This window comes from Pristiophorus japonicus, chromosome 2 (assembly GCF_044704955.1).
Source record: "Pristiophorus japonicus isolate sPriJap1 chromosome 2, sPriJap1.hap1, whole genome shotgun sequence".
In the NCBI taxonomy this organism is placed as follows: Eukaryota; Metazoa; Chordata; class Chondrichthyes; family Pristiophoridae; genus Pristiophorus; species Pristiophorus japonicus.
This window is the reverse complement of record NC_091978.1, coordinates 162,590,397-162,611,856: the sequence shown is the minus strand read 5'-3', so window position 1 is coordinate 162,611,856 and position 21,460 is coordinate 162,590,397. Positions and strand designations below refer to the sequence as shown.

Genomic DNA, 21,460 nt, shown 5'->3' with positions numbered 1-21,460 from the left:
CTTCTTATATAGGAGTGACATTGCCAATTTTCCAATCCCAGGGAACAATTCCAAAATCGAGAGAGTTTTGGAAGATCATGACTAACACATCAATTTCCTCACCTTTTAATATCCTAGGATGGAAACCATCGGGTCCTGAAGATTTATTTTAATCTCATTAGTTTTTCCATCACCAAGTTAGTTCCTCCACTTTGATTTATTTTTAGCTTTCCTTGTATCTCTGATATTTTATCCTCATCCTCTACTGTGAAGACTGATATAAAGTAGCTATTTAGTAAGTCTGCCATTTCCTGACAAAGAAAGTGACACACAAACTGATATGACTAGTCGAGAGTGGAAAACCACTCTGCATCATCAATGGCAATGCAACAAAAATATTCTTACAAAACAGCCGGCCTTGACAAGTGTTAGCATCAATGTGAAGTCCATCTGATAGTTTTGAACTTTTATTCGCATATGGCATCTTAAATATATACAAAGATGAATTGGCTTAGATTTTAACTTGGGTATAAATGGGCAGCAGCAGTCCAAAAATTGCTTCTCGCCCCATTTATGCCAGCGCTCCAGATGCCACTATCTTCAAAGGGGCATAATCCAGGCCACCTATTCTCCGCCTGCAGCCCGCTCCGCAACCTAAATTTGGGTTCCCACCCCCGAGAGGAAGTGGAGCGCAATGTCGGGCACTCAACAACCTCTTGAGGGGCGGGTCTGGAGCGCTAAGCACGCAAAAGTCAGTGCGAAACTGCCTCTCCACATACCATGACGCGATCACAGGGCACTCCCCTTCCATTAAAGGGGAGACACGCTGCAAGCTCCGCAGGGGTTTTGAGGAGCCTCCACTAGACCACCGGGATGTGGGGTGCCGTGACCGCATGCCGGAACCGAAGCGGAATGCCACGCTTCACGACCTGCGAGGCTAGCAATGATTTTGCGTGCAGTAACCTCACTGGGCACTGGCCAACTTCCACCATGGGGCAAAAACTGGGCACTGCGCAAAGCGATTACATCATTGCCAGAGGCACAGCGGCCCAGGGTGCTACCAGCAGAAACGAGAAACTACCAACTTTGCGCCTCCCTAATTCTCGTGCAATTTTGCGGGAGTCGGTAGCGCCGCCCCCCCCCCAACCCCCCGTGCGAGAAATAGTTTGCGCTCCATTAACGCCCACCCCCGAAGGTGCTAACAGCAGTCGCAAACCATGCGAATTTCTCCCTCACTAAGTCTCTGCGCATTGCGCTGACTATTTCAGCAGGTTATATGAAAAGTGAAAGTCATAAACCTACATGGGTTCATTTTCTGAAAAGGTTACGCAGTAATAAAACTAAATAACATGTGTTATCTAATATGCAGCACAATATTTTATGTATCATTACATTGTTAAAGGAAAAACACTTCTGGAAGCCAATTACATATACCCAAGAGACTGCTGACATTTACATTTCACTCCTCCCTGTATCCTCATACAAAAAACCTGATCCAACTGTATAGACATGAACTATTATACATAACAGAAAGCAATTACCAGCAGTGACCTATACATGGCGTGGCACACAGACAAAAAAATTATCATATTTATTGAAATGCATGATATGCTTTCAATCAGGATGATTCAATTGAGCATAGACAGTGGGCTTACGCACTGCCCATCACCTCTGAAGAACTAATTATTAATCCATTCCAGAAATGATGACTAAATACATCAGTTAAAATTGATGATTTTTGAGCTATAAGTCAAATAAATCGAGTGGATCAGGTTTAGTTCCCAGTAAACATAATAGACACCTAGTTAGGTAGGAATGCTTAAGACCTACTAAACAGGCACAAAAGAGTCTCTATCCTTCTGCTACTCTATGCTGTATTGCTCTCCTTTCCCATCCCAACATGTCTGTGATTCAAGTTTTATTGGAAAACATAAGATGGATTTTGTAACAGAGAGACTGATCCACATAGGACATTTCATCTATGATTGATTGTATCATTTTAAGACTTTGTAGTTCCCTGAAATAAAATCACTAATTATTGATAAAATGTATGCAGGCAGCTCATTGCAATTCTGCATGTGTTATTTAAAACCCTCAGAAGCTGGCCCACTGACAACAACAAATGCATGGCTACAAATGTTGTACAAATAACTCCTGTGGAAAAGATAACAAAAAAAATCCATGCTTATACATGTTGAACAAAGTAACTGAGCAGGATAAAAATGGTTGGAATATTCGACCCTATATCAAAATTTAGCCTCTCCAAAGAGCATCCTGAAGCATTTGAGACAGTGCTTGCTACAGAATCATTCAAAATAGACAACTAAACTCACTGAAATATGTTGCCAAAACATCCCAGATTTACCCCTGACTCACTAGAAACTAGTGCTCCACTTGGATTATCTTTCAATAAATACTCCAGAAGACTACGGGGAGTAGCAGCAAAATATAAGTAGCAGGTCCGTATTTTATACACATTCAACTACTTCACCTGCTTCAAAGCTTCAGTTCATTCTGATGTAGACTTGGTTCATTTTATCAGTCATTTTTTTTTATTACTGAGAAATTTCTAAAATACCACTTGGAGATGACAATTCAGTTGCTTGTCAGTTGTCATTTTTTCAATGGTATTTTTAATACAGCACTGGCTTCTCTGAAGTATGTTACAATTTTGGTTCAATAATTTATTTTAAAAGCACGCAGGAAAAAGAATTCTTAAAACTGTGTTAAAACTGAACACTGATATTTATGTAGTCATGTTGTACTCATGGTCACTGATATTTATGTAGTTAAGTTGTACTCATTTCTCGTAGGATCATAAAATATCAACCAATTATTTAAGTAACTGTCCTTAAAAATAAACTTAAATCTGGATGCAGTTTAAAGCACTTACAAATTTCAGAGCTTGTTTTTGCAAGTCAGTTTGTATCACTTTATCATTGAATATTCAATCAGTTTAAATAAATGATACTGTTAAGCAGTCCCAACAAAAGTATTTCAAAATAGATACTTTGACGTAGGATTAAAATAGAACAGTATGAATGCAGGAACTGATTCTTCCATGTTTTCAGAATTACATTTCTTACTTGTATGACTATTACCAAAACTGTTGAAGCCTGTTAATGTTAAAAGGGGCATTCGGGAAATTTAATCCAAAAGAAAAGTACCAGGAGACATGCCATTGCTTTAAATTACATTTTCTATGGATGTGTCATCCTTCATTTGATTTAATAAGTTGGTGAATTAATCCCTCAAGGTGAATACAGTTGGAAGGACAAACTTGTTGAATAAATATACTTCGGCTCACAAAATGCGCACTGTTCTAGATATTTAACACAAAGATTAAACAAAACTTCAGTAATGTGGACAACCAAAATAAAAGAAAGAAAATTGAAGAAAATGGTGCTTGGAGAATGTCAACAAATCTTATGGAAAATAAATGAAAATAAAGTAAAAAAAATATATATATATGCTCAAGTGAAATATTTAGTATGTTGTTCATTAATTGGGGTTGATATCAGTTGCTGTACACTATTAATGGCCTAAAATTTGCAGTTGAAGGCGTACCACTGGAGTACGCCTCCGACTCAATTAATAAAAATCCACACCACCTTCAGACTCCCGGGCTTCGGAGACTTGGGGTCCTAGAGCTGCAGGCGTACATCTGTGTAAAGGCCCACGGATCCCAGGGATGCCTTGGGATCACATGGGCCAAGTCCTCCAGTCAGAAAGGAAGATTCCTAATATGCTTATAGGGATTCCATTTATGAACGGAATCCCCATAAACATATGAGGAATCCCCAAATAATTTATACAACTGGAATAAAAATAAATGTTCCCATTTTCATATTTACTTAAAAGTCTCTTCAATAAAGCATATACACATATTTTGAAAAATAAATATTTTAATCCGGGCCAAAATTTACATAAATTCATTTTAAATGATCGCAAGTTCCAGGTTTTCGCGCATATGCAGTGAATGCGGAAACCAGGAACTTGCGGGGCAAGTCATTGGGAGTGGAAAATCTGGGCCTTCTATGATTTGTCCCGATCGCCCACTCATTATGTCACCCATTGATTTCAAAGGAATGAAAATCAGACAGGCTCTACAATGGGTGGGTCATCTGCTCCATCAGATCACTGCTCAGGCATTGAAGATGAAAATATACCCCATACTTTCTCAAAGTACAAGGAGTGCTCAAAAATACAGGCAGCAGCAGAGTTTTTTTTAAATCATTATACATGTGATAGGAAACCATTTTTTTACTATCCCATGCAGTTCATCATGAAAGAATGATCCAAATCAAATGCGAATTGAAAGTGCAGTCTGTAGATTTTTTTTTTAAAATGCTCGAGGAAGGAGACACAAAATTAGGGATTAAAACAGGTTCTCTTCAGCATTCAACCTGCGTTGCTGAGTTTGTTCTTTCTTTCCTATATGAAATGTGTCCTATTCACTGAGTAAAAAGCAGACAATGGTGACTTAAAAAAGGCAATTGACCAAAAAAGGGAGCAGCTGCTTGATTCATTTAATAAGAAAAGAGAGGAAGATTAATATTTTCCATCTAACCAATCTCTGATTTATACTGATGACATTGTTAATCAAATTATCTATATGTAATATATGCATGTTCATTATTTTTTTTAAAACTGTTGGATTTCACCCAACTCGAAAACCTGAAAAGATTAACTAAAAGATTTTATTAAACAAATAATTTAACAGAAAAAAGGCAATAACTACTCTTTTCTACGCCATTAAAAGGCTTACCTTTGTGTGATAGTTATCAATTAACGACATGTAGTGTTATAACGCAATATATATTGTGCATGCTTGAGAGTATCCCATAGACAATAGGGAGACACACACAGGAAGGAATCAGTGGACAGTGCAATCCCAGCACATTCACAGGGATATCTTGGCACTTGTGATGAAAATGCATAATTTAAAAAAACAAATTCTGAAACATTCACCAGCAATAGTCCTACCAACACTTACAAAACATATATTTAACAAGTAATATCAACAAATACAAAATTTAGTGTATTATATGTACATTTTCAGTACTTGCATCAAAAAGAAACACCACTGAAAGACTACTGTAAAATGGTGGGGGGAAAATTGTGGTCGGTGGTTTCCTGCAGGCGAATGCCTCCGACCAGAAATCTTAATGAAAATACCTGGTGGTCTCGGAGGAACATAGGATTGCACTCGGAGGCCTAGTTTCGCAGTCCAGCGTACTGGAACATACCTTCCAGGATCGTATGCGTATCCTAGAATCAGGTGTGCCTGGATCACCAATCGCAATGTAGTACAGGTTGAACGTCCCTTATCTGGAACTCTTGGGACCTGGCTTGTGCCGGATAAGGGATTTTGCCGGATGAGGGGAGGTCACGTGTTCGACTGCCTTTTACAACTGCCAACCCCCAGCCTCAGCCAGCCAGCCCCAATACAGATTTTCCCGACCCTGCGATCCGCCGCCTCTGCCCACTCATTCAAACTAATGAAGATGTCTTTTCTTTTTGTTTGGCAGAGCGCCGAGGGCAACAGGGAGGGGAGGAGCGGCCTGCCCGAGGACGCGGCCCGCCGGCCCAACCCCAGAGGGAGCGCTGACAGCAGCGGGGAGGGGAGGAACGGCCGTCCGGTCCCAGGTCGCTGCGCACTTTCCCGACCCTGGCGCGGGAGGCAGGTCAATGAGACTCCGTGCAATCCGTGTGCTGAGCCAGGATCGCGTTAAGAGCAAGCCCACCCAGCGTAAGCAGAGCTATGGCAGCTCTGTGGTTGCAGGAGTTCCCAGCATCGAGGAGAAAGATAGTAGCCAAACTTGGCAAAGCGAAAAACTAGCCGGGGCGGCTTAAACATATATTCTTTTTAATTTTTATCAAGCTTTTATTTATAATTTAATTCAAAATATCATTATTAGTAGTGCAGGTTGGACCTCCCGCCGCTCCCCCCCACCCCCAACGTGAATACCCACCCTCAAGAACACTTGGACAATCAGTGCCTTCAGAACCGGACCCGAGGAAGGAGATTCCGTCTTCAGGAGAGCAGAGAATATTGGTGAGTACGAAAACATTTTATCTGTGCAGGCGCCACCCGGCAACCGGGAATGGTGTCGGTCAAGGGTTGGTGCCAGATGAGAGTCCCGGGTAAGAGGTGATCAACCTGTATTCTCATTCATAGTAATGGGAGCTCCATTACTATCATAAGAATACCCCTAAAATCAAATAAAACACAAACATAAATAAAAATAACACTTAATTTTTTAATTTAACAGAAATTCCATTAAATTAAATGTTTTAGAAATGTATTTGAAATGTTTAAAAAATGTTTTAAATGTTAAAAAATAAACTTACCTTCATAGACAGGGTTTTTAATATAAAAATAAGCAATAACATTTAATTTTTCTATGTTTTACCAGACACAAGAGTTTGAAGGACATTCGCTGGGCAAGAGTTGAGCAAATAGCCCAAATCTCCACCCGCGAATGTCCTTCCTGTGGGGATGTGTGCAATCTGTCAAGACATTTTGACAGATCACAAAAGCCAGTTCTCGGCGCATGCTCATCTCGCGCCTAGAACCGGCATTTGCAAGGCCTCTTCGAGTGCGTGCGCACATTGTACGCAACCTGAAGAGGCCGCAATTTGAGAGACAAAATGTAACCAACTACAAAACTATGTGCTAGTCAATAGCCTATGGCAAATCCAAACAACCATGGGTACAAGTTTTCATACCAAATTTGAGGTCACGTGTACAAGTCACCTTTTATTTGGCAACATTTCCAAATAAAGACCAAATGACATCAAAATGTAAGTCATGGCTCAGTTGGTAGCACCCGCTCCTCTGAATCAGAAGGTTGTGGGTTCAAGTCCCACTCCAGAGACTTGAGCACCAAAATCTAGGCTGATACTCCAGTGTAGTACTGAGTGCTGCAATGTAGAAGGTGCGCCTTTTGGATGAGATGTTAAATTGAGCCCATCTGCTCCCTCAGGTGGATGTAAAAGATTCTATGGCACTATTTCGAAGAAGAGTAGGGGAGTTATCCCTGATGTCCTGGGCAATATGTATCCCTCAATCAACATCACTAAAAATACAGATTATCTGTTCATTATCACATTGCTGTTTGTAGGAACTTGCTGTGCGCATCTTTGGCTACTGCATTTCCTACATTACAACAGTGACTACACTTCAAAAAAGTACTTCATTGGCAATAAAGTGCTTTGCGACATCTGGTGGTCATGAAAAGCACTATATAAATGCAAGTCTTTCTTTCTAGACCTGTTTTATTTACATTATATGCCCACTGGAGTGCCAGTTGATGCTTCTTCTGTTATACCTTCAACTTAGAGGAAAAATTCAAATGTCTGCTGTGTCCATAGAATTATCCCAATCAAACTGTGGCTCATGAATTTTGAGGTATTCTCTAATGCACTGAAACAACCCATATAAGCAGTGAAGCCTCAGGGTCACAACTGGGCTCAAAACAATACCATTTCTCATCAAGGATTCTGGCTCTTTCACAAATAATGACAGCACAGGCCAGTGTGCCATACAATCTCCTTGTATAGAACAGGACCATAATGCTTGACCTGATGCTACATCAACAATTGGTCATGATGTCTTGTGTTTCATTGTATTACTAGATTCTATGATTTGGAAAAGTGACTCCAGTTTGCCATGGTATTTTCTTGTCAACAATATTATACACATTCACTAATTTAATTGATTTTTCACAGATACCCAGCTTATATTAGAGGTTTACTTTTACTGTTCTGAACACTTGCATTCACTATTTTCACAGCTCTGAATGCAGGAAGTGTCCAGAGCAGACGATGTGGAATGGAGATTGGGTTGTGATATTTGTGATATTATTTCATACAGTTACTGTGCCAGTGTTCTTTGTTTATTCTTGCAATTGCTGAACAACCATGTGCAAGGTTTAAATACCTGATTCAAATATTTGGATCAGCAATGCATGGGTTTTCAGTGTTCTACAAATATATTGTACAATCTAGGTATTATTTCAGGACACATCAATTTGCATACATTCAGCAGAGAATACTGGGTATCTGTTAGTGAATTATGATAGCAATCTAATTAAGGGGTTTAAATGTCATCACAAATTGTGAAAGTGAAACTCAAGTGGTTTACCTTCATTGCAGATCATTATAATTCACTGACAGGTATCCAATATTTACAGGCTATTCAATTTGATATTTAACAACTATGTCACTTTGTGACTTTCATTTGATGTTGTAAGTTTGATAATGCCAAGTCAGTAAGTCTTTCAAGTTTTTAACTTTTACAATGTAAGAATCTCAAAGCATTTGATATTTATAGTACAGGATCTCACAGGATACCTGACTATTACTGATACGAATTACAAAAGTAGCCCTGCCCCATGTATTACTGGACTATATCCAGGGCCACTTTTTAAAAAAGTGACTGAATAAGTCAAATTCTGTTATTATAGAATTTTTACCATTGTTTCTGAAATGGCATTTGGTGCTTCTCTCCATTTATAAGTAAGTCTACTCCTTTATGGTGACTGAATAAGTCAAATTCCATTTTTATTACAAAAGCCAAATACTGCGGATACTGGAAATCTGAAAATGCTGGAAATATTCAGCAGGTCAGACAGCATTTGTGAAATGAGAAACAGAGTTAACGTTTCAGGTCGCTGACCCTTCGTCTGATTAAAAGGTCATCGACCTGAAACGTAAACTGTTTTTCTCTCCACAGATGCTGTCTGACCTGTTGAGTATTTCCAGTATTTTCTGCTTTTATTACATAGAATTAGAGATTTTCTGGGGCTTTTACCAATGTTTTGCGATTATGATCAAAATTCCAACCATTTTTTAATGAAAACTGCAAAATCAATAGCCTTGTTTATACTCCTCAGGACCCCCAACAGCTCACATTCATTAAAGACATGCTATAGTGATAACTGGCAGCTAAATACATGGAGGATGCATTATGTATATAATTTTTTAATTTTGATCCAATATCTTCAGATCTATCTGAATATTTTTAATATAACAATGTGTGAAAAGAAAGAGAAGTTCAAGTACAGTCCTCTGGTAAGAGAGCTATATAAATGCAAAATTGATTTTGTTTGATAACAATTACACTGCGTCCTTATAACATCCACTTCCAAGTTACATTTGATATACTAATGTTACTAAAATGATTGACACTTGTTTAATTTGAAAGTAGGGCTCAAAATAATCTAATTATATAAATTGTCACTAATTAATCCAATCATCTTGACAAACGAGGACTTGCTTTGACTTTCGATACTTGTGGTTCACTATCTATCAATCCACCAAAAGGAAATGATTTATTTCAACGCCAGGTTGAAAGAAGGGCACCACATATCTTATAAACTTAACAGCATTAGTTTTTTTCTCATTGCTCAGTGACATTCAGTAGTGAGCTCATGGCTTCGAGAAAATACCATCGACCAACATGTCAATAATTCTTTTTGACACATGATTACCAGCCGTACCACAGTCAAATTTAAAGTTAAATTGTAAATTATAAGTTTGGAGTTAATTTTAACTGGCACCTGCAAGATGTATTTTTGGACAATATTTTAAACTCTTTATTAACCCCATTTTTTAAATGTTGTTCATTGAATGTACACTATTGTGTACTCCAGATTTTAACTCTAGGCTGTTTATGGATCTTCTGCTTACAAAGAAAATAATGACGAACACCTGGAAAGCATAACAATGACGAATGCTTATGCAATATTTGTAAGATCTTGGTCGTATTGACCGGCACAGACACAATGGGCCGAAATGGCCTCCGTCCGTGCTGTAAATTTCTATGATGCTATAATCATGTTTAATATATCTTTTCAAGCTGTTTGTTAAAAAGGTTCTAAAGGGAAGAAGAAAAAAAAAGAGTGCTGCTTGACATGGTACCAATGTATGCCAAGACACAAGCTTGCTTCGCCCACAGGTTCAGTGGGTGGATGTCTTAAGTCGGGCATGAACGACTGCAGCAGAGTTCCAGAAGACAATGATTTTGGCTCTAAAATTAACGCATTTTGTTTCTGGTTGCTTTTTAGCCTCGTATTGCAACCACCATTCTGGTAGCTATTATAATTTAACTAGTTATGCATTTATTATATTTCATAAAATGTTGCCAACATTACTTAATAGATGCTATTTATCATGGCAAAAGGGCAGAATTATTCAATATAGGTTTTACAACGGGGGTTTTTGCGCATCATTCAATATAATTGAAGTCCTAATGTAGGTCTTTCATCTTACAATGGTAAGTGTGAGAAAAACTCACAGCGTATACTAGTCCTGTTGCACATTCAACAGACTTAAATGTCACCAGTAATTCAGACTGCTAATTATGATACGCAAGTACATCAAAAAACCTGCTACTGTGAGATATCTAACATGATTCCTCTGCATCAGTTCTGACAAAGCATCCTAGCAAGGCATTAACCCGTCTTTCACTTTCAGGTGCTGACTGACCTGCTATGCATTTAAAGCATTTTCTGTTTTTAATTTCACAATTCCACTGTTGGTGCTTGAATTATTTATAAGTTACAGAGAAAATATATCTTAGACTGGATTATATTTATATTACACTCGACCCTGTCTCTGTTTATATTACACTAGACATTACAATGGCGACTACACTTGAAAATATATTATGATACATAGCTAACTGACATTCTAGATAGATACTCCTACTGAAATAGCTGTATTTGGAATTCTGACAACTATATATATGTTATCAGTTAACAATGAAAATTATAAACATGTTGCTTATTGTATAAGGCTTATTTGATTAAATTTTTGAGAAGTTTGCGACCGGGTTTTCGCCATGATTTGACCGTCCACAGTGAAAACCCGGTCGCAAAGCCCGGGCGGGATCCTTGGGTACCTGTTTGCAGCGGCGCTTCCAAGTGCTGCCGGGGAGAGGTGTGCCGATGTGCAATGACGCAGACTGTATTTGCATCGGACTTTCAGCTCTCTCCCGACCCGTACGCCACGCCCAGAATACCGACAAGTCAAACCTGTCGGTGCAGCCCTGCCAGCAGCAGCAAGTATGAAAACCTGCAAAAAAGGTATGTCAAAGTTTGTATTTTTAAATTTTTTTGCAGCGATTAGATAGTTAAGGGTTTTGTAAATGTTTCTGGAATGCTTTAGGTAATTTTTTTTTCCCTCCCTAGGCCTCTCTCGCAGCACTTCCGTTCCTGGACTAAATTTGGCAAAACTCATGTTTTTGCGCCGCAAATCCTCATGCAACGCCCCCCACCCCTTACTGATGCACTCCGGCGCAGATGTAAAGGCCGAAAGTTTGGGCTAAAAACGGTAGTGCAGCGAAAATGGTAAGTTTCACATATCGCTACCATTTTCACCGATAAACCCCGAAAGCCGAAAATCCGGCCCAATAGTATGCAGTGATTATGGCCCAGAAATTCCTCTGGGAGTCTTCCTGCGGGCAATTGACTCCTCGCTGGATGTTTTTTACAAATTTACCTGGTGGTCTAGGAGGCGCCCTGATTTCCGATGGGGTGACCTTCTCCCACGCTGCGAAGTGTGCTCCCGTGCAGAGGAACCCGACACAGAAGATGCAGTCACGTGTGACTGCTCAACCAATCAGGTAAGTATTTCACAGGTTCCCATTAATAGCACTGAGACTCACGTATCTACAAGTTTTCAGTGCTATTAATTGGAACAAAAGCAATCACACAAAATAATGAAAAATAAAAAACAAACCACACATTTAAATTAATTGAAATTAAAGTTATTATGTCTTATAAAAATAAAATATTTTCCCGATTTTAAGTTTTTTTAATAATTGTTAAAAATAAACTTACCGTAGTGGGGAGGGTTTAAGAATAATGTGTTTTTATAACTTTACTTTAAAATGTTTGTCTATTTTTAAACACTTGCGCCTGTAAAAGTAGGCTTATATGCCTGCTTTTTCAGGTGCAAGATTTTTGAGGAAGTCGGAAATCTTGACCTGCAAATGTCCTCGCTCCCGATCTGCGGATGATTTGTCAAGCTAGAAACTTGACAGATCGGAAAAGCCAGTTTTCAGCACATGCTTTTCTGATGCCTTCCTGGGTTGGTAGAAACTTCATATGGACCCAGGACATCAGAATTCCAGTACCATTGTCTTTGCAGCAATGTCCAAGATTAGGTACATATCATGGAATCTCATGGCAGGCATGAATAGTTTCAAGCAATGTTTACCTAAATTTATAAATATCTCAGCTCCATATACTAACAAATTTTGAGTATCTGATTTAAGATTTATCCATCAATGAGGCAACAGCAGCTTTTTCTAAACTTCTGAACCCACAAAATTAAAATGGGACAAATCAAGAGTAAGAATTAAAAGTGTAAATAAAACTGAGTTACCTACATTGGCAGGGCTTGTGGACCTCATATGGCCTACGGGCCATAGTTGCGATATCTCTAACTTACTGCCTGTTGTAAAAATGTTCAGCTATGCTATTATTGTCTCATTGTTACCAGAAATATTTCAATGGTATTGTGTGAGAAATCAAAAAAAAACTGAGCTGCTCAAACCTAAAGAAGCAGAAACAGCAATTTAAAAATAGTTTAGAAGAGCAGTAGATGATCTCTTTCTTTTATTTCTAAAGGAACACATTTATGATTTTGCTAAAAATGACAATCAGAGGACATCTCTCCATACAATCCCTAACACATACATACAAAACAGTAATTCTTCCCCTGTTGTTCTTAAAATAGTGATCTTGAGATTGTTCCATTTACATCTGGCTCACAAGGTAAGTTTTGAAAGATTATATTTTAGCACAGATTTTGATCAATTTTTGATAGCTTGACCTACAATGTTTATATGAAATGTAAAAATTTCCTTAATGATTGACTACCCCATTTTGAGTAACCTTGCTTATTTAGAACGATGTTAAAACATCATTAATTGGTAGTGTCAAAAGTAATTCTAGTGGGCCATCAAGAGTTTTTAATAAATGCTACAAGACATCTTCTGTAACAGTGTTGCAATATTCCACTGATATGTGCATCTGTTCACGTTGTTTTACCTCAACCATACATTTTAAAATATCTATAACCAAGCAGGCAGTGTTTCACAATAGTCCTTTGCTCATTCAGACAGCTATCACTGCTGTTTTTTGCTGAAGTTGTGAGCTGACTCCACCTAGAGGTTTTTAATCAGTAGTAGTTTTTCATTTCTCAAAGTGAGCTAGGTGAAAATCACCTGATTATAGTTTATGGAAAAAAATAGTTATTAATATCTGAACATTTAGCAAACACTGCTCAATTAAAATTTACTTTTTTTTCCTACTGTCTTGAAGTAACCACAAGTTTTATTCACATCAGCCATTTTGAAACTGGGAAATTTTCAACATGGCAGCTGTTAAACAGAGCATTTTGCCTCAGGTCCACCAATATTTTCCATATTTGTTGAAACATATAAACAATGTGGTCGACTTTCATTTACACATTAATACAATACATTACAATTAACAGTCAATAGTATCAGCCTTTGTTAGGTCTATTCTTGCTTTTCATGCAAGATGCATGCCACATTAATGGCCATTTCTCCTGTACAGATAAGCACACAATTCAGTTATTTATAAAAGTATGCCCACCTCCCCATTTTTCAGATTTCAGTGTCTCTTGATTAACTATTTATGTCAATAGTTTTTCTTTAAAGCATATTATGTATCAGGAAGAAATACAGTTGCTTAAAATAAATGACATTTTTGTGGCCATACGCCTAGTTACGTTGACATTTTTCTCTCCCTTCTCAATAAGCAGATTGCACACTGGTTTGAGAAAAGCATGCAGGTCTAGTGAACAGATAATGCATTTAAAACAAGAATTTGTGTCAAATTCTCACTGAACTGCTCACAGTGGAAAACACCACGCATGTGTTTTTATAGATTTGTGGTGGTAATTGCTTAAATCCGGAGCTGGGCACGTTCCCTCCTGCCTGACACAGTTGAAGTTTATAAAAGGTTAGTAGGAAACCATGGGTGAAAACGGTTTAATATTCATCACTCCTCTACTCACCCTACTAGCCAGGAGACCACCAACACCAGACTAATAAGGGCTGAAGGCAGAAATTTGTTCGTGGTCAGATTTCTCTTCATGGTTGCTCCTTTAAAAAAAAGTTAAACACAGCATAGCTAAAGCATAAGGAAACATCCAGGCTGCATAAACCTCTACAAGTGTCGGAATCATGCTCGTTAGCTTTCATTGACTTCACTACCAAACGACAATTGATGTGACAGAGCCTACTTTACCATAATTCAGCTGTATGATCCACAAAGTAATATAGCTTTTTTTTTCTCGTTGAAGTGGTGCATTCAGAATAATTAGAAAGCGTGCATTTTAAATCAGATGTGTGCAAACCACATTTACATATGCAGAAATTTATTTTTGAAGTATCTCCCACTATTTTAGAACACGATTGTTGTATTGCCGTTGTCGATATTGAAGTAAAAAGGCCAGAGTCGGCAGTGACATAAAAGACTTTCGGACAATTTAGAGCCTGCACTACACATTTGTGTAATCGCAATCGAACAGCTCGGGTTTAGAAAGCAGTATCGGAGCGCCATGCAAAAGCTAGAATCGTTACAGTTTGGAAGTATTTGCCTCAAAACACGAGCCCAGTGTGCAAGGGGTGAGAGCGCGGCAGACTGGTCATTTTGCAAAGGATTTGATAGTTTGCCATCCTTTTGGGATTCCTCATTTGAGGGCAGGCAAGGCAAGAGCGAGCGCTGGCTCCACACGAGCAGGAATGGTGCGCTCGGAACTCTTACCTGGGTGCCCGAGAGGGGGCGGGGATGGGGGGGTCTCGGAACCTCCTGGGTGAAGTGATCGCGAGCTGGAGTCCGCTGACACAACAAGCCCCGACACGAGAAAGTTGTGCTGCTCGCGGGGCGATGCTGCAGCGGCAGCAGGCGACAGCCGTGTGCTCGCGCCGGGCGAGTGCGCGCCGGGCCGCGCCGCGGGAGCGCGCCTCTACGCTGACACAACCTCCGGCGCCGCCAATTTATGCTGATCCGGAGTGGCACCCGAGTGATGAGCGTACACTATCCATAGTCTGCGTCAAACTGCTGGAGGATCGGCTGTAGCAGGCGAGTCCCGACTCATTGCAAGATGCCACACTGCCCTGTCACTCCAACACCGAGGGGTCTCTTCGGGGTCCTAGCGCCTACTAGCTGCAGGTCCAATTGCACCAACCTCCCCACTCACATCATAAACATACCAACCCCAAGTAAACACCCCTCCCACACACAGCCCACGCGAACGGTCAATCGCCTCTCGGCTTCTTCTTCTGTTAATATTAGATAAGCATTAATATTTCTTCAATTGTCTTTGGGCATCAATGTTGCCGTTGTGCAGCGGTATGCTAAGTTCGGCAGCGTTATGCTGCAAACAGCTCATTGTGTTTTTGTTTAAATTTAAATACAATGTTTGTGCTTTTCATGATCTGCTTCTGGTGGACACTGATCCGTACATCCACCGCTCCTAATCCGCAAACACACGACAGATACTCGTGCCTCAGTGTAGTTCTGTTAGTATTCCTTCCACTCTCTGTCACTCTGTTCCCTATTCTCAGCCTTCTCTTTTTCATTTCCCGAGCAATAGTCCAGGGGACCTTTAATCGTTTCTTTTGCATCAACTGGCACTTCGTTTACTTCGTTTTTTCCCCGTTACATTTAAGAGGTTTTAATAGACAATTATATATGTTTTAATTTTTGATTGTTTACAAATTGAATAGGTACATTATTGTAACGAATACATTGTTGTACATGTGTTTGTGTGCTATTTGAGTGTAATTATTGTTTATGTATTTGTCCGTATTTTACGCCGCCAGTTATGATCGAGCACTTTGTATTTATTATTCTGCTTGGTTTTATCTTGTGTGGAAAGCATGAATGATAATGAAATAACTGGTCCGTTATAATCAGTAATACGAGTAACCTGATATGCAAAACGTAGTCGTCAATAAAGTGTTTCGGTGTTTTTTTAACCCACTTTATAATCAGATTTACAGTACTTAACGCCAGTATAAAGCACTTCAAGTTATACAGATCAGTCATTTATATTCTGCCTATGTACACTTCCCATAAATAATTAAATGCCTGTATTTTCACAGCCTCCCTTGACAAGGGAGATAGAGAAACTGCAGGAGAAAAGGCGAACAGACGCACATTGTGAATGCGTTGACTGTTATTACAACACTTACATGTTCGACGTCTGTTTCTTGTTCTTTATTCCTGGGACAGTTTACATTGCGGTGTGGATATTAGATGTATTATTTTGTATTTTCAATTAATTGAATGCAGTTTACCTTTGTTATTATGAGTTGAATATATTTTTGTAGTTGCATTATGTCTGAATTGCAGAGAATGAGCACAAAATGCTCCGTTTTATTAAAACAAATTAATAGAACCATAAATGTTTTACATTTTTAAAAATATAGTTAAATAAGGTTTTTCTTTTTGGTACATTCCTGTAGATCCCTATTAAATAATTTGTCGCATTCAACAAAAATAAATATTCATAATATTTCAATGTGCATTGCTCTTTCACAACAGTTTTTCTGAGATGCTTATATTAAATTTAAAGGTGTCTGAAATAAACTTTATATAGTGTTAGGGTGTGTTTGCTTTGCTACATTTTAGTGAGAAGACAAACATTGCAGCAGACACGCAGAACATGGTGCCCATAGCAACTATGGAAAATGTGAGCTTTAAACATGACAAACACTGTAATCAATAGGCAAATGTGTATTCACTGAATCAGAATTTATACATCTAAAATTATTGTTAACTACAATACAAAAAATGCAAGTGGATAAAGGGTCTTTTCCTCATTCCATATCAGAATGCAAAGCCTCTCAGAATGCAATGCCTTTCAGTGTTTCAAATTTCTATGTAAATAATTATACAATTAGATGTTGTCTAATCTGTGATTTGTTTTAAGAAAAATAATCTGTCATTTTTAATGAGTTTTTAGGATTTCACAGTTTCTGGTAGTGAACTATTATTCTTTTTGTGCATTAACAGTTAATATACACAATATCAAACCAAACCATGTAGCATGGGAATTTCAGAAAAACATTTTTGTAGCCAAGTTTCTCTCTTTATCTGAAGGTGCCAATTCCTTGCTGAAGCACTGTTTCAACGTCCCTCTATTACCTCACCCAGGTGTTCATTCTCCTTTATGTGAGCCTACACACCCATTAGGCTATTGACCATAGAAGCCATTAGATCCAAACCCAAACCTGTCATAATTTGACATATATGCATGCACACTTTCAAGCACATGTCACTAGATAATGAACAGGGATGGAAACCCTGGCTTATGGTGTTTTCCTGGGACAGAGTGGATTGGTTCCTAAGATGATCCAAATTTGCAGCCATTGAATGAAGCTGCTCCAAGATGCAGTTGGGTCCTGCCTATCTGTGATATAATTAGGATTGCCCTGGAAGGAAGAAGGGAAGAAGAGTAGGACATCATTGCTATTTGTGGGAGCTTGGTGTGCACGAATTGGCTGCCACATTTCCTACATTACAATAGTGACAGTGACTACACTTCAAAAGTACTTCATTTGGGATGTCCTGAGATCATGAAAGGCACTGTATAAATGCAAGACTTTTTCATTAGCTGATGATTTTGTAAATCAGTAACTAATATTTTTATAATTATACAGAGGTATTGGGTGAATATTTGGAACAAAAACAGTCCACACCCCTGGCCCTGGAATTTCCTTTCCCTTTAAGTCGAATGGCGGGACTGACCTATCAAGAAAGACTGGATCAACTGGGCTTGTATTCACTGGAGTTCAGAAGAATGAGAGGGGACCTCATAGAAACATTTAAAATTCTGACGGGGTTAGACAGGTTAGATGCAGGAAGAATGTTCCCAATGTTGGGGAAGTCCAGAACCAGGGGACACAGTCTAAGGATAAGGGGTAAGCCATTTAGGACCGAGATGAGGAGGAATTTCTTCACCCAGAGAGTGGTGAACCTGTGGAATTCTCTACCACAGAAAGTTGTTGAGGCCAATTCACTAAATATATTCAAAAAGGAGTTAGATGAAGTCCTTACTACTAGGGGGATCAAGGGGTATGGTGAGAAAGCAGGAATGGGGTACTGAAGTTGCATGTTCAGCCATGAACTCATTGAATGGCGGTGCAGGCTAGAAGGGCCGAATAGCCTACTCCTGCACCTATTTTCTATGTTTCTATGTTTCTATGATTGTTTTTTTTCCAATTTGCTTGACAAGAATTGCACAGAAATAATTAATGTCATGATCAGTAATTTGTTTACTTACACATGGAAAAGTTTGGCAAAAAAGAAATATGTTGGGAATCCTAATCTGAATGTGGACAGTACCATGTGTGAGGAAGCAATACAAATATGATGTACTGATTTCTTCGTGATTTAGAACCTCCCTGTTCCTTTGTGATAACAAGAATTGAATCAGTACATTTGAAGCAGAGGCACAAAAAATCTATTTGTCATACAACTGAATTTGTTTTCAGCTTATAGGCACTAAACTATAAATAAAGCTGAGCTAGTTGGACAGTTTAAAGATACATGCAACAGTACTCGAGGTCAAATGATCACACACCAACACTTATAGCTCCAAAGGCAAATTAAGATGCAACAAAACAATAACGTTCAATTTAGGGATATGGTTCCATAGTGAATTACAATAATTTGTGGTGAGCCGGAATTTAAATCTAAACAAGAATGAAGGGTTAACGAAAAAAAGAAAGACTTGCATTTATATAGCGCCTTTCACGACCACCAGACATCTCAAAGCGCATTAAAGCCTATTAAGTACTTTTAGAGTGTAGTCACCCCAAGGGTTAAAAGTTTATTTCTATGGTGCAATTCAACATCATAAAAATGTCCACAATTCTCCAATAATTGCAACAATTTGGAAATCTCAAACAAAGGAGCCACAACAACACATGGGCCAAAATCTTCCCAGCCTGCGAGTGTGGGTTTGGAGATGGGCCCATTGTCAAAATGGCCCTGATTGACAATGGTGAGCCAGTCAATTAAGATGCTTAAGAGGTAATTTAAAGATATTTAAAAGGATTTTACCCAGGCACTTGCCATTTTACCGAGTTTTCAACGAGTTTGCCATTCCTCGGGTTTCACGCCAGATAAGTGTGTCGGGTTCTCAGTGACTCTCCATTGCTTTGGCTAGTTGATAGTTGCAGAAGTGGTATAAAAGCTACCATTTCACAGCTGTTCACTTTCCAATGTCAGAAGCTGAAGCCTTCAGGAGTTGGAAGAAACCTTTGAGCTGTATGCAATTTGGAAGTGTTTGCAGTGAACTCTCTATTCACTGTCATCTCCTTGGAGCAACCTCTCTCACCATTGACAGATCGCTTCTGTCATTTCAACCTCACCTGCCGTCTATTCCAGCAGCATCAGTGCCCTTGAAAAAATCTCCCCCTATTCGTCAGAATCCCACCATGATCAGCCCCAACACCAACATCACATAACACACCAGCATCACCAACAACAACACCAACCTTCTCCACAATCACCTGATGCTGCACAAAACACAGGGTGTCAGCACCTGACCACATTGCTGCCCGGGAAGCCAGGGAGGCCTCACCATGGCCACATCTACTTCACTTGATGCGGTGCACCCTGGCTACCACATGATATGCCAGGTTACCACCACCCCACACCAACACCATAAAGCAACCCTGAAATGCCCAAGCCATTCTTTTCACATTCATCTCCATTGTGCAGGGTACCCTTATGTCTGACAATACACTGCAACTCACTAAGCCACTTCCAAAGGTACACACAAATCTGTCCAAGAACATAAAATGTTCAAAATAAAGATTTCAAAGTTTGACAACACATTAACAGAAACTCTACATGAACATTGGCTAAAACACCCAAGTGCCTACCCTTGTGTGTTGTTAGTTGGTATGATTGGACTAGCATGAGGATGAATGTAAGGGGTGGCTAGTGAGATGGGAAGTGATCATGTAGATAGAGAGAGGGATGGGTGGAGGTGCAAGGTCAGTTGATATGAGTAAGGATGTGCAGGAGTCGGGTAGGGAATGCAGAGTGATGGGGATGTGATGAGTGGCACTGCAGGATGAGGTTGAGTGTGGCTTTGCAATAACATTTCGTGATCTACTGAGATTGCTGAAAGGTTTGGACCACTGCAGCCAGGTCCTTCTGAAGACATCCCAGGTTGTGCCCTCCTGTGCAATGTGCAACCAGACTGCGTTGGTGTCCAGGGGCGGTCTCTTCCATCCATTGGAAGGGAAGAGAACCTCCTTGTATGCTGTGGTTCCCTCCATAAGCATCTGGAGGGAGTCATGGGAGAGCCTGGGTGCAGACGTGCACCTTTGTGCAGTGCTGGTCAGTGTTTGCAGCATTTTAATGCTGTAGAACACTGACAGAACAACTGTCAAAAAAAGATTGGCCATGGTCCCTTTAAGGAAACCGGCTGATGACACGTCATCTGATGACGTCATCAGACCCGCTTCCTTTTAATTGACCGGGAACCTCGCAGGGCGGGTTGAACAAGTCCAATCAATGGAAAATTATGTTGAGAGGGCGAAATGGAGCAGGGAACGCGTTCCCCACAAGCTACCAATGCCGGCCGCGCCTGTCTCGCCACTGTTGGTGAAACCGCGGCCATGGTGTGAGAAATTACCATATCACACTGGTTCTACAAGTGGTGTATTCCTGAGGAATTGTGGAGAAGCTTTACCTTGCACCTATATTAAGCCTATCTTGCAAAAACTTGAACTCAGCACTAGATACCAAGTGTGACTATTGTTTTATCCCATGGAACTGCCATTCATTGTTGGTTTTTTTGGAGGGAGAGGAACTTGGCCTATTAGCTTTTTTTCTCCACAATCTCCCTTGTTTTTCCCTGGCTTTGCATTTCCTGCAGCCAAGAGAATGTGTGGAAATCTGCTCAAAAATAACTGACATTGGCTCAGAATTTACATAGGATTACATAGGATGTACAGCACAGAAACAGACCATTCGGCCCAACCAGTCCACGCCGGCATTAATGCTCCACTCAAGCCTCCTCCTGTCTTTCCTCATCTAACTCTATCAGCTTAACTATCAATACCCTTCTCCCTCATATTCTTATCTAACGCATCTATTCTATTCGCTTCAACCACTCCCTGTGATAGCAAGTTCCACATTCTCACCACGCTCTGGGTAAAGAAGTTTCTTCTGAATTCTCGATTTGATTTCTTGACTATCTTATATTAATGGCCTTTTGTTTTGCTGTTCCCCACAAGTGGAAGCATTCTCTCTGTAGCTACTGTATCAAAACCTTTCATAATTTTAAAAACCTCTATTAGGTCACCTCCTCAGCCTTCTCTTTTCAACAGAAGAGAGACCCAGTCTGTTCATCCTTTCTTGATAGGTATCCCCTCACATTTCTGGTACTATCCTTGTAAATGTTCCCT

At 39.6% G+C, this 21,460-nt stretch overlaps 1 protein-coding gene across 1 annotated transcript in view; it reads right to left on the bottom strand.

The window, feature by feature from the left end:
- The window catches only part of gabra2a (gamma-aminobutyric acid type A receptor subunit alpha2a), a 555,326-nt gene that overhangs the window by 524,085 nt on the left and 9,781 nt on the right, over positions 1-21,460 (bottom strand). The window contains exon 2 of the mRNA XM_070863123.1: positions 14,038-14,125. Within this exon, the coding sequence (XP_070719224.1) occupies positions 14,038-14,125 (88 nt within the window). The remainder of the gene's footprint in view (positions 1-14,037; positions 14,126-21,460) is intronic.